The sequence below is a fragment of the Ylistrum balloti genome, unplaced genomic scaffold (genome assembly GCF_031769215.1).
Source record: "Ylistrum balloti isolate Yb309-2 unplaced genomic scaffold, AGI_CSIRO_Ybal_v1 Utg372088, whole genome shotgun sequence".
NCBI lineage: Eukaryota > Metazoa > Mollusca > Bivalvia > Pectinida > Pectinidae > Ylistrum > Ylistrum balloti.
In genome coordinates, this window is record NW_026783003.1 from 42,413 (window position 1) to 55,101 (window position 12,689).

Here is a 12,689-nt window from a genome sequence, read left to right on the forward strand (position 1 = left end):
TCCAACAGGTTTGCCTTTCTTTCTGTTGGAAGATCTTGCCATCAAATTCGACGAAGATTTTGTCAACCAGAAATTCGAACATTTTTGATGATTTCGCCCTCCGATTATTGATTTGGACGTGTTTTCACGAATTACGCCTGAGTATAGTACAAAACCATATATTGTACCACCGTCTACCTTTCTTAGAATAGAATGCTTTCATACCATGATAACGAACGCGTTCTTTCGGTTTAGAATTGGATATGGTGGTGAACAGAACGGAAAAATAAAACGTTTTTTTTATAGAAGAAATGATTTTAGAAGAGAGTGTTGACAATAGGCCGAACGATCATTGGAGTTCATTAAAATCCACTCACTAATAATGTCACTGCTCCAGTTAACAGTCTCACAATTAGACCGTAATCTTCATTTGATAATGCTTAGAATGGTCGTTAGTAGTGTTGGTTGAACAGCTGGATGGATTCTTGTGAAGTTTAAGGATCCAGTGTATACGAGCAGGTCCGTATCCTTGTCATTGTTAGGTGATGTAAATGTTTGTAATATTGGAGCATGATTAGCTAGTATTTCGTCTTTGGAAAAATTACATAATGTATGCATTTACATGTGAAGTTTCAAGCAAGCTTGGTTCCTTATGTATACAGAAAATTTAATAATATCTGCGGACAAGAATCAAGTTACTGGACGTGTGTTATGTCAGGATCGGGGAACGCTGATCTGTGTTTTGTTTTCATTTTAGATTTTCAAAAGGGGGGGGGGGGAAAGAGAGAGAGACAGAGTACAACATATTTATAATAGTATTCAATGCTAAAATAATTTACTAATTGCCTTTGGACTAAAGGTTCCTTTAGAAGCAGTTATTTGTTAAATGATTCACGGTGTTCGTCACTTTACACATATGCCACTGAAGACAATATGGATGCGGAACAGTTCTGTAAAAATGGACAAAAGATGGTGGAGTATATTAGCACCTACCTAGAACAGATCAGAGACCGCCAAGTCGTCCATAATGTTACCCCTGGTTACATGAGGTCACTCTTGCCCAACGAGGCCCCAAAAGACCCCGAGGACTTCGCTGAAGTCTTCAAGGATATCGACAAAGTTATTATGCCAGGGGTATGTATTCATGTATTGTCTGATATAGATTCTTTTCTAAAACTTTCAAATCACTAATATACAAATGTTTGGAAATAGACGACTGGTCTTTAAATGAATTCGGAATAATTTTGTGAAAGAGATTCGGTTCAGTAGAGTGTTGGCCCTCGTAATCTCCGATTAAAATTCGAGGTGAGTGTTTACTTTTGACGGGCTGTGTTTCTCGTGAAGCCGAGATGATGGGGCACAAGTTATTCCAACTTACATATACCTACGCCTCCGAATATAATTTACATATAGAAAACAATAACAGCCTTGAAAGCATGCTTAAATTTTACAATAAGTATTACTATTAAAATCAAAATCTGTTTCTAGACTTAATGAAGGACTGCACACGTCTGCGAATATTTCAATTAAGTACTGCGGTCTACATTCAAAGTAGTGAAAGTGTGGATCAGAATTATTCACTTATTCCTTTAGTTTAATAAAGATGACTTTGTTAAGATAAAGACATTCTTACATAGATGACCACAAATACACGCAACATGATTTACAAAGCTTGCCCTTAATATATTATAATTCAGGTCATGCGTAAAATATTTAACTTATGATCGTCGACACTAAAATACACCGGCAAGGTAGCTGGCATCTCTGACTTCAAAGTGGACATAGATACATCTAATGAAGGTAGTGAAGGGACTGCATTATTTAAGGTTTTCCAACTCTAAAGAGTAAAATGTATAAAAGACAATTGGGTAAGGGAGAATCTATATATAAAACTCCTGTAACGGTTACGCAAAAAGTAATAATTAATTTCACCAATAAATTATCAAGTAGCGAGGAATTAATTTGTTGTACATCTTAAACAGCAGTTGGAGTTTTCTGTAATAAAGAAAAAAATTGGGCAAATTTATAGAATAAATCATCAATACAGGCTTTGATGGAAACCCATAATGATATTAGCAGTTTGTGCACCTTCTCTACATTTTCAGATTCAGATATAGAGCACACATCACATACATCAGAAGTATATTTAAGGACTGGTAATATCCATGTTTTATTGATTCTCGAAAGAGCATCACGTACTGAGTAAATGTTTTCTAAAAATTTATTTATCTCATAACAGAAATATATCTTTCGTAGACATGATCACCCACTTTGTAGTTGCATTAAATGTTATTCATAAATGTTTGTAGGTGATCAGTCTAAAACTTCCCATTAAATTCTAGTTCTTAAGTCCTTTAATATTCATAGAATTAGTAATAAACAATACGTTAGGCTTTCCACAATTACCTGTAACCAACCACGTTTTAGCCCAGCAGTTTAACATCTAGATTTAAAGATAGGACAACGACGACGTAACTAATGATCTGCAAATACTACACTAATGCTGGACTAAGGACGGATTAAAAAAGATCTGTAATATCATTAATATGAATTAAAGATAAAAGTGGACCAAGATTAGATCTTTGAGGTACGCCTGCTTTGATTAACGTTACACCAGAATCATAAATAAAAAAAGAAGGAAAAATAAAATACTTTGTCGTGTCTTGGTCAATATTGTTTCTAACCAGAATAACAATGCCCCTGAAGTATACGATTGTAATTAAACCAATAAACATAATTGACCCAGGCTCTCTACGTGTCGGAAATGCCAGCTAACGATCAAAATTTAGAAACCATTCAGTATAACGAACTATGACAAATGAATTTCGGGGCTAATGCACCTCCGTATCTGTTACGAACGATTAGGATTTTCCTTAGCCGTCTTCTATTGTGTCCTTTTCTCTCCAATAAAGTTGTCTTTATATGCTTTCAACAAACGATTGTAAAATTAAGTATTAATATCATTTATGTGTAAGTTGGAAAATCTACAAGAACTGCTCGTTTGAGAATATAAGTGGCTGGTTATCCGAACGATATCCAGTTATATATGTGTTATCGTTAACTTAAAGTGAACTTATCTGTCGATTCGGGAAAGTAATAACATGTTAAAGAAACCTAGGACGATTCCTACATGGTAGTATGTATACATGTGAAATTGTTCATTCAAGTGTAAAAATGATAACTATGTTTACTGAATTTTGCTTAGTAGTGAAGACAATTTCTAACTTGGATCACTTCACAACATACAATGTTTTGTCATGTTTTTCCTGGTGTTTAACCTTCATCAAAAAAGTTCGTAACACACAAACAAAACGCTTACTGAGATACAATATTACATGTAAATGTGTTCCTTTATCCATATCTATGTATATCTGTCGGAAAGGTTACCCATTGGCACAGTCCTCGTTTCCATGGTTACTTCGCTGCTGGGAACTCCTATCCTTCTATTCTCGGAGACATGCTGTCTGATGCTATAGGTTGTATCGGGTTTTCTTGGGTAAGCAGTATACTATGATATTATTTGTTCCGGGAATTTTATTGCCGTTTGTTTCGTGGGTACTTTAATCAACGACTCAGATGTCCATAAATTGAAAAAGTAGACTTATTGAGACATATCTATCAACGTAATAGTGTCCAGTAATAGTATAGATAAATTGTTTTTATTTTGCAAAAAATCAGACCCTCGAAAATGTCTGATTTACGGTAGAATTCATTCTAATTAAAAAAAAGAAATGAGCAAAATTATATAAATTGAATGGTGATTTAGATTTTTTTCTGTTTTTTTTTTTTTCACAAAAAATGTCCCTGTTACATATATTGTAAACAAACATTTTGTACATACTCTTGTGTAGTCTAATATAGTGAATATGTTTCTAAGGCTACGAGTCCAGCCTGTACTGAGTTAGAGGTAATCACCACAGACTGGTTGGGGAAGATGCTAGCACTGCCGGAGGAGTTTCTACACCGTTCACCAGGTCGAGGAGGGGGAGTGATTCAGGTAAGTGGTCTTCAGTAAATGTTATCCCAGTAAGGATTGAGGGGGTGTCACCGTATACGGCCATAGATATAAGGTTTGAGATGATTGAAGAGTTTAAAACAAAGATAATGCAACTAAATTGAAATTAATTAATGATTCTCATTTCATAATAAATGAAATTGCATCATACAGCAGTTTCATTCGGTAGTTTAAATTCTGAAGCAAAAACGATGATCCAAGTTGTTTTTCTCTTAAATGGAAATACAATTTGATACAAGTTTAGAGTTAAACACAATAGAGCCAAATAAGAACTGTGGCATACATCTGTTTCGTCCATCAGGGGCGTCAATTCTAAAACATAAGAATACCAAACTTTATCAACGATATGTAAAAATCTAGACGGGGAGGTGCACTTGTCCCACATTTCAATAAATTTTCATATTTTTTCGTATAAATGATAATTCCAAAACAACGTCATTTACATGTATATATTCTGAACCGTGTCACTTTTCGAAAAAAACCAAAAACGTAGCATGCAGTTAACGGCAGAGCTCGGAAACTAAGAATCTAACAGTAGCCCCTGTCTCTCTCAAAGATTTAGGAAAGATGTACATCAAAGTTAAAATCACGTATTGTAAGTAGAGTCAAACAATTAAACTGTGTCAAACAGCTGTAGTCCTCCTAGGGTTGTTTGGCGATGTTAAAGACCGAATTTTGAAACCTCGGAAGCGACCGAAGAAAATCAAATTTGATCTAAATAAACGTCAATATCTAGACTGGGAGGTGCTCTTATTGTGTGATTCGTTGTACTTATGTCGAGATCAGTTGTACTAATGTCGTGATTCGTTGTACTTATGTCGAGATCAGTTGTACTAATGTCGTGATTCGTTGTACTTATGTCGAGATCAGTTGTACTAATGTCGTGATTAGTTGTACTAATGTCGTGATTAGTTGTATTTATGTCGTGATTCGTGGTACTTATATTGTAATTTGATACCAATGCATACTTTGTGTCACAGTCGACAGCTAGCGAGACAGTCCTCCTGTGTCTGCTGGCTGCCAGGACAAAGATGGTTGAAAAATATGAGAAGGTTTACACAAACCTGGACGAGATGGAAGTAATGGCGAAGCTAGTTGGTTACACATCCGACCAGGTGGGACGAATTAATATTTCATCATCTATTTTATTGAATTTGTTATCTTACAAAAAAGAAATTGATGTTTCTCTCATAAACGGTATACATCATTTGTACTGTATATACCATATTTATTTTTATCGCAACACAGTCCAATTCGTCAGTAGGGCGATCCGGCCTTCTGGGTGCCGTTCGCATGCGCAAGTTGGAAACAGACGAAAAGTTCAGTCTTCGCGGGGAAACGCTGAGGGAGGCCATAGCCGAGGATAAAGCTAAAGGTCTTATTCCGTTCTTTGTGAGTAGTCTTATACCGTTCTTTGTGAGTAGTCTTATACCGTTCTTAGTGAGTAATCTTATTCCTTTCTTTGTGAATAGTCTTATACCGTTCTTTGTGAGTAGTCTTATACCGTTCTTTGTGAGTAGTCTTATACCGTTCTTTGTGAGTAGTCTTATTCCGTTCTTTGTGAGTAGTCTTATACCTTTATGTGTGAGTAGTCTTATTCCGTTCTTTGTGAGTAGTCTTATTCCTTTCTTTGTGAGTAGTCTTATACCGTTCTTTGTGAGTAGTCTTATACCGTTCTTTGTGAGTAGTCTTATACCGTTCTTTGTGAGTAGTCTTATACCGTTCTTTGTGAGTAGTCTTATACCTTTATGTGTTAGTAGTCTTATACCGTTCTTTGTGAGTAGTCTTATACCTTTATGTGTTAGTAGTCTTATACCGTTCTTTGTGAGTAGTCTTATACCGTTCTTTGTTAGTAGTCTTATACCGTTCTTTGTGAGTAGTCTTATTCCTTTATGTGTGAGTAGTCTTATACCGTTCTTTGTGAGTAGTCTTATTCCTTTCTTTGTGAATAGTCTTATTCCGTTCTTTGTGAGTAGTATTATACCTTTATGTGTTAGTAGTCTTATACCGTTCTTTGTGAGTAGTCTTATACCGTTCTTTGTTAGTAGTCTTATACCGTTCTTTGTGAGTAGTCTTATTCCGTTCTTTGTGAGTAGTCTTATACCGTTCTTTGTGAGTAGCTGTATCATTTGACATCAATATGACTGGAATCGTACAGCCATCTTTAGTTCATGTACACCAAGGATAATTCAAAATTACACATATATATACAAAAGTTTAGCAGACAGAAATACTAGTTTATTTAGCTATTTTATACAGACAGGTTCTTTGTGAAGTCTTATAGTTCTTTGTGAGTATTTATATATAATCAACATGACTGGAATCGTATAGCCATCTTTAGTTCATGTACACCAAGGATAATTCCAAATTACACATATCTATAGAAGTCGACTTCGAGTATGGAGTAGTAGTTTTGGTACAATGTTCACCGCGTTTGAATGAACATAAGAAGTTGACCGGTCTTTATCAGACAGAGATACGAGTTTATTTAGTTATTTTATACAGACAGGGTATAGTAGCTAAGTAGATAGAGTATCTATATGTAGTAACAGGACAGAATTAGTGTACCACGGGTCACTTAGACAAAAGCCCACCTATAACTTAACAGTATATATTGGATACTCAATCCTATTTCAGCTGTGCGCCACATTGGGAACAACAGGAACATGTGCCTTCGACAACCTAGAAGAACTTGGCCCAATATGTAAGTTAAATATGTAACCTTTGTTGGTAATCAGACCTTTTCATATTATCAATGTCGTTATCCCCAGCCTATGGTGTTAACTTGTCGTAGTTTATCATTCAGGAACACCTGATCTTATTCAAAGGTTTGTTCTCAATATCCCAATTTTCGAGCAGCTGACAGACAAATTCATAACATAGTTTTTCGAGAGATGCAGGTTGATGAAAATAAAGGGAAATTTTACAGTCGTTAAAATGTGCAATATATGGTTGTATATAAACTAACTAGAAATGACTCCGCTGCGACACATTGCATTGTTGTGTCGTTCAGGGAATTCCTTTTCAATTTCCGTCCCTCTGATATATACAGATACTGTAATATTGTATTGAAATACCACCGTAGAAGGCAAGGAAAACGTAGAGATGATATTTTCAGGCAAAGAAGAAGATATGTGGCTTCACATAGATGCAGCATATGCTGGGAGTGCTTTCGTATGTCCAGAATTTCGCCATTTTATGAAGGGTGTTGAGGTAAGTGAAAATACCTATACAAAATTCGATATGTCCGAGGCAACACCAAGACAACAGAAATTTGTGAAGTAAATGTATGTCAGATATGTACTGAAAGACAAGTGCAATATACTCTATCAACAGTACAAATTAAAGTGATTATGAAAATGGCATTATCTCACCCTATGTGAAAGTTACATGGCAATAATAACTGGATGTCAGACATGTTAATTGTATGTTTGTGTAAATACTTATATATGTAGGTAGGTATAACATTTTATATTGATATATATAAGTTATTTATAGGAATTCAGTCTATAAATATTGTTTATCAGTAAAAAAAAATAAAACACAGAAATAGAGCTAAACGTACAAGCACCAATATAAAGCAGGAAGAAATATACACAAAGTCACGTAGTTTATGGTATATGTACAGAAATATATGGACAGAATATGGACAGAAACACACAAACAAAATATATTCAATTAGAAATATGAATTATAATAAAGTTCAGTACAGAGAAATACAAGTTTAAAACAAGAAATATTTCTTTAGATTAACGATCATGTTGAGGAAAACATGATGAATCAATTTGTTTCTATGATTGTATATTAAAGACAACATTTTCCTTAATGAGTGACTTAATATGTTTCTTTAGTGAGTTACTTAATATGTTTACTTTAGTGAGTTACTTAATATGTTTCTTTAGTGAGTTACTTAATATGTTTCTTTAGTGAGTTACTTAATATGTTTCTTTAGTGAGTTACTTAATATGTTTCTTTAGTGAGTTACTTAATATGTTTCTTTAGTGAGTTACTTAATATGTTTCTTTAGTGAGTTACTTAATATGTTTCTTTAGTGAGTTACTTAATATGTTTCTTTAGTGAGTTACTTAATATGTTTCTTTAGTGAGTTACTTAATATGTTTCTTTAGTGAGTTACGTACTTAATATGTTTCTTTAGTGAGTTACTTAATATGTTTCTTTAGTGAGTTACTTAATATGTTTCTTTAGTGAGTTACTTAATATGTTTCTTTAGTGAGTGACTTAATATGTTTACTTTAGTGAGTTACAATATGTTTACTTTAGTGAGTTACACGTACTTAATATGTTTCTTTAGTGAGTTACTTAATATGTTTCTTTAGTGAGTTACTTAATATGTTTCTTTAGTGAGTTACTTAATATGTTTCTTTAGTGAGTTACTTAATATGTTTCTTTAGTGAGTTACTTAATATGTTTCTTTAGTGAGTTACTTAATATGTTTCTTTAGTGAGTTACTTAATATGTTTCTTTAGTGAGTTACTTAATATGTTTCTTTAGTGAGTTACTTAATATGTTTCTTTAGTGAGTTACTTAATATGTTTCTTTAGTGAGTTACTTAATATGTTTCTTTAGTGAGTTACTTAATATATGAGTTACTTAATATGTTTCTTTAGTGAGTTACTTAATAATATGTTTTCTTTAGTGAGTTACATGTACTTAATATGTTTCTTTAGTGAGTTACTTAATATGTTTACTTTAGTGAGTTACTTAATATGTTTACCTTAGTGAGTTACTTAATATTTTTTATGTTACTTAATATGTTTAGTGAGTTACTTAATATGTTTACCTAAGTGAGTTACTTAATATGTTTACCTTAGTGAGTTACTTAATATGTTTACTTTAGTGAGTTACTTAATATGTTTACCTTAGTGAGTTACTTAATATTTTTTCCTTAGTGAGTTACTTAATATGTTTACTTTAGTGAGTTACTTAATATGTTTACCTAAGTGAGTTACTTAATATGTTTACCTTAGTGAGTTACTTAATATGTTTACCTTAGTGAGTTACTTAATATGTTTACCCTTAGTGAGTTACATAATATGTAGACTGGTGATTCGGGGATATAACAGTATTGTTTTGTTTTTTTTGTTTTTTGTTTTTTTTTTTTTTTTCAGTATGCTGATACCTTTAGTATAAATCCCCATAAATGGATGCTGGTTAATTTTGACTTGTCTGTAATGTGGTAAGTCTAGAGAAAAAAAATAAAACATCGTGTTACATATACTGTCTAGTGAATTTAAATTGCATGTGATCAAGGTTCATTCATATTTAATATAACGTACGACAAGATTAATTAATTTCTTTCCGTTCGTCTATCCAAGTATATATTAAACCAGTGTTAAAGTTACCGTTGTATCAATTTGTTTAGTGATCAGTTTATAGTGTAGTAGCAGAACTGGTTTTGATATATATCATTTTTTATTATTTCCCCCAAAGTTCTTGTTTATAAAGTACATGGAAATACAAATTATTTTTACATAGTTATCTCGCTGGACATGGAATTCTTTAAAATCTCACAATCAATTTTTTAAAATTTTTTATGGCATAATTTATGACGTCATCGGTTGCATTTGTTTCAATGAAAAATTACTCCTGTCAGAAAAAAATCTGATAAGTCCCATTCAATTTGTGTTTTTATTTATTTTTCGTTAAACAGGATTAAGGATAGGTCATTGTTAGTGGATGCCTTCAACGTAGATCCTATCTATCTCAGACACGAGAATGCTGGCAAGGGTGCGCCGGATTATAGGGTACTTCCATGTCGGCTCATACATCTACATTTTTTTATCATTCCTAATGAAGGGAATATTTCTCTTTAAACATCATTAAGTCACAGTTCCTACGTCATATCAATACTTAATTTGAAAAAAAAACAGTCAAAATAATAAAATCATTTTCATTTTTGGAAAGATTAGAAGCAAAGTTAATGGTAAGGTGGAAGTTAAAAACACACGTCTTCTTTTTATTATACAATATCTTTAAACCATTTTATATAATTAAATTTGTAAATTGCAACAAGATTCATCAACTGCAAATGAATCATTTCGTTATAGCATTGGCAAATCCCGCTGGGACGTCGGTTTCGTTCCCTTAAGTTATGGTTCATGCTGAGGTCATACGGAGTGACCGGTGTCCAAGCATACATCCGTAAGGTAAGTCAGTAAAATGGTTAATGGTACATAAAACTTTATATCGAAATAAAATACCATAAGCTTGTAAAGGTGTCGAGTTAAAACGGTTCTGTTTTGAATAAGAAATTTCTATTCTTTAGCATGTCAGTCTGGCTAAGCAGTTTGAGAAGATGGTTCTGAATGACAGCAGGTTCGAGGTGATAGCAGACGTTGTAATGGGACTTGTCTGTTTTAGATTAAAGGTGAGTTGATACAGAACATCTACTTTTAACATATGTTTTATGAGACGGCATAGTCTAATACAAAGATGTGAACATGTTAAGTTATGGCACAATCTTGTTTACCTGAAACAATGTAATCACTGATAGTATTGGTAAACATAGGATGTTAATGACTCCTGTAACATTGTCTTGTTTTCGTGCAAATTTTATTTAGCTTTCTTAATTTCTATTTCGGATATATATACATTAATGCTGTCGTGATGAATATGATGCTGTTTTCAATTATAAGATGGGAATTATTTCTAAAGATGTTTTTACGTGGTGCTAATAATATGCAAATGATTCCTAATATCATTTAAATGTAATTGTCTAAGAGACATAATGCCTCTCTATTGTTGTTCTTTACATGTGTTTCCAGGGAAACAACAATAAAACAGAAAGGCTACTAGAGGAGATTTTACAAGACGGACGTATCTACCTTATTCCGGCCATTGTTCACGAGATTTACACTCTCAGACTGGCTATCTGTGCCGAGCGCACCAACTCTGACGACATCGCATTTTCCTTCTCCGTCATCAAATCATGTGCAGATCGCGTGATGAAACGATTCCCGCCATCGGAAGACATCAGAAATGCCGTGAACGGACAAATCGATAACATTGCTTAAACTTTGTATTCAAGTTTAACCATAACGCGTGACTTTGAAACGTAGACGGCTGCCTATGAAATTAAAACTTTTCATTCGTGGCAATTTTTTGAGGTTGTGGCAACGACGTGATAAGGCGAGATCTGGATATGACATATGTTGTCATGGTGTTAGACCATGACTCTAAGTTAACTTATTATTGGTGATCAGATCAAGCAAGGACTTTATCAATAGACAATTTTTAATCAGGGCATACCATAGATTTTAAATTTCTGTCTCTACTGATAATTTCATGTTTATTGTCGCGTTTATTTATGTAATACTTCATATTTATGTTTTCCTATTAGTGCTCATTCAGTTTATAAGCGAATTGTCAGCACAACATAAGTATCTAGTATCAAATATTTGAACGCGAAAATAAGCAGGAAATTATCATTTTAGAGAGTTAAATTTTCAGTCTAGGCATATTGATAGTCTTACTGTTTTCCGATAGCTTTGAATAGGCAGGTCTTATTGTGGGGAAATATTTGATGAAATATCTAAGAGTTTAAAGCAAAAATAATCCCAGTAAAAATGCCTGGCACGCTCTTAAAACTGAATTTAAATACTTTTTCCTTCTTTTCAAAGACATATTCACGCGCGTCCAAGGGAAACGTTTGGTGATCTTAATGTATTACTATAAAACCACGTTGTTTGACTCCAAATCTAGATTATCGACATGGCATTTAGTTTATTGATTTTGTTATGTGGATTCCAAATGTCAGTCCTCGTTTTTACTCCTTTTCCAAGGCATCCTGTGATGGGAGGGTCAGCAGCGGTGATCAATTACACAACCAGCATGATGCTCTCTCTGCCTTCTCAGCTATGGTCTTAATCAGTGTCTTTCGTTTTGAGCCCGTCAGTCCCACTTTCTGGACCATTTTCTATACAGTAGAGAATAGGCTGGTACCCTCTCTGTCTTAACTGTTTTGCAAGCTCAAGCCCAACCAAAAAGATCTGGGTGTGACGTTTCTATGACTGCATGGTCACCTGCATTAGACAAATGACCAGTCAGTGTGGAGGGTATTGACACTGTCGTACTTAATGCTCGAAATGGTAAGGAATCGACCAACTACATACACTGATGTCAAAATAGTGTGGCGAGATGGTAAATAGATTATATACCTAAACATGCACAAGATGGTAACAGCGTTATGTAGTCTATTCGGTTACACTTGGTCATAGACGTACGAGAGTCTGTGTTTCCCTGGTCCCTGTTTAGTACGAGAGTCTGTGTTTCCCTGGTCCCTGTTTAGTACGAGAGTCTGTGTTTCCCTGGTCCCTGTTTAGTACGAGAGTCTGTGTTTCCCTCGTCCCTGTGTAGTACTGGCCCGAGTATCCAAATGGTTTCCTTAACCAGTCACCTCAAATGGTTGTTTTTCCTGTTGACTATTTGGGAATTTTCCCAGTCATTGATATAATTTTGCGGTGTGGAATGATCTGAAAATGCCGATGGATTGATTTGGGACTGAAAGTGTCTTCGCTCTGTTCTTGAGATTTTTTTGCTTTCTTGGGATTCCCCGTCGTCGTGGTGTTTATTAAGTTGGACACTTAATCTCCTGCCTGTTTCCCCGATATACAGTGCATCGTTGTTCTTGCATTCCATTTTATATATTCATTTTGCGACGTTCTCTTTGTGTGTT

General features: G+C 34.1%; 1 protein-coding gene across 1 annotated transcript; it reads left to right on the forward strand.

Annotated features, from left to right (window-relative positions):
* Positions 1-912: 912 nt before the first annotated feature.
* On the forward strand, positions 913-11,028 carry LOC132564226 (aromatic-L-amino-acid decarboxylase-like). Its single transcript, XM_060228896.1, has 12 exons — positions 913-1,113; positions 3,362-3,475; positions 3,857-3,976; positions 4,975-5,109; positions 5,243-5,386; positions 6,632-6,698; positions 7,113-7,207; positions 9,124-9,191; positions 9,666-9,759; positions 10,063-10,161; positions 10,281-10,382; positions 10,780-11,028. Exons 1-12 carry the CDS (start codon positions 913-915, stop codon positions 11,026-11,028), a joined length of 1,488 nt encoding a protein of 495 aa, XP_060084879.1.
* Positions 11,029-12,689: the final 1,661 nt, after the last annotated feature.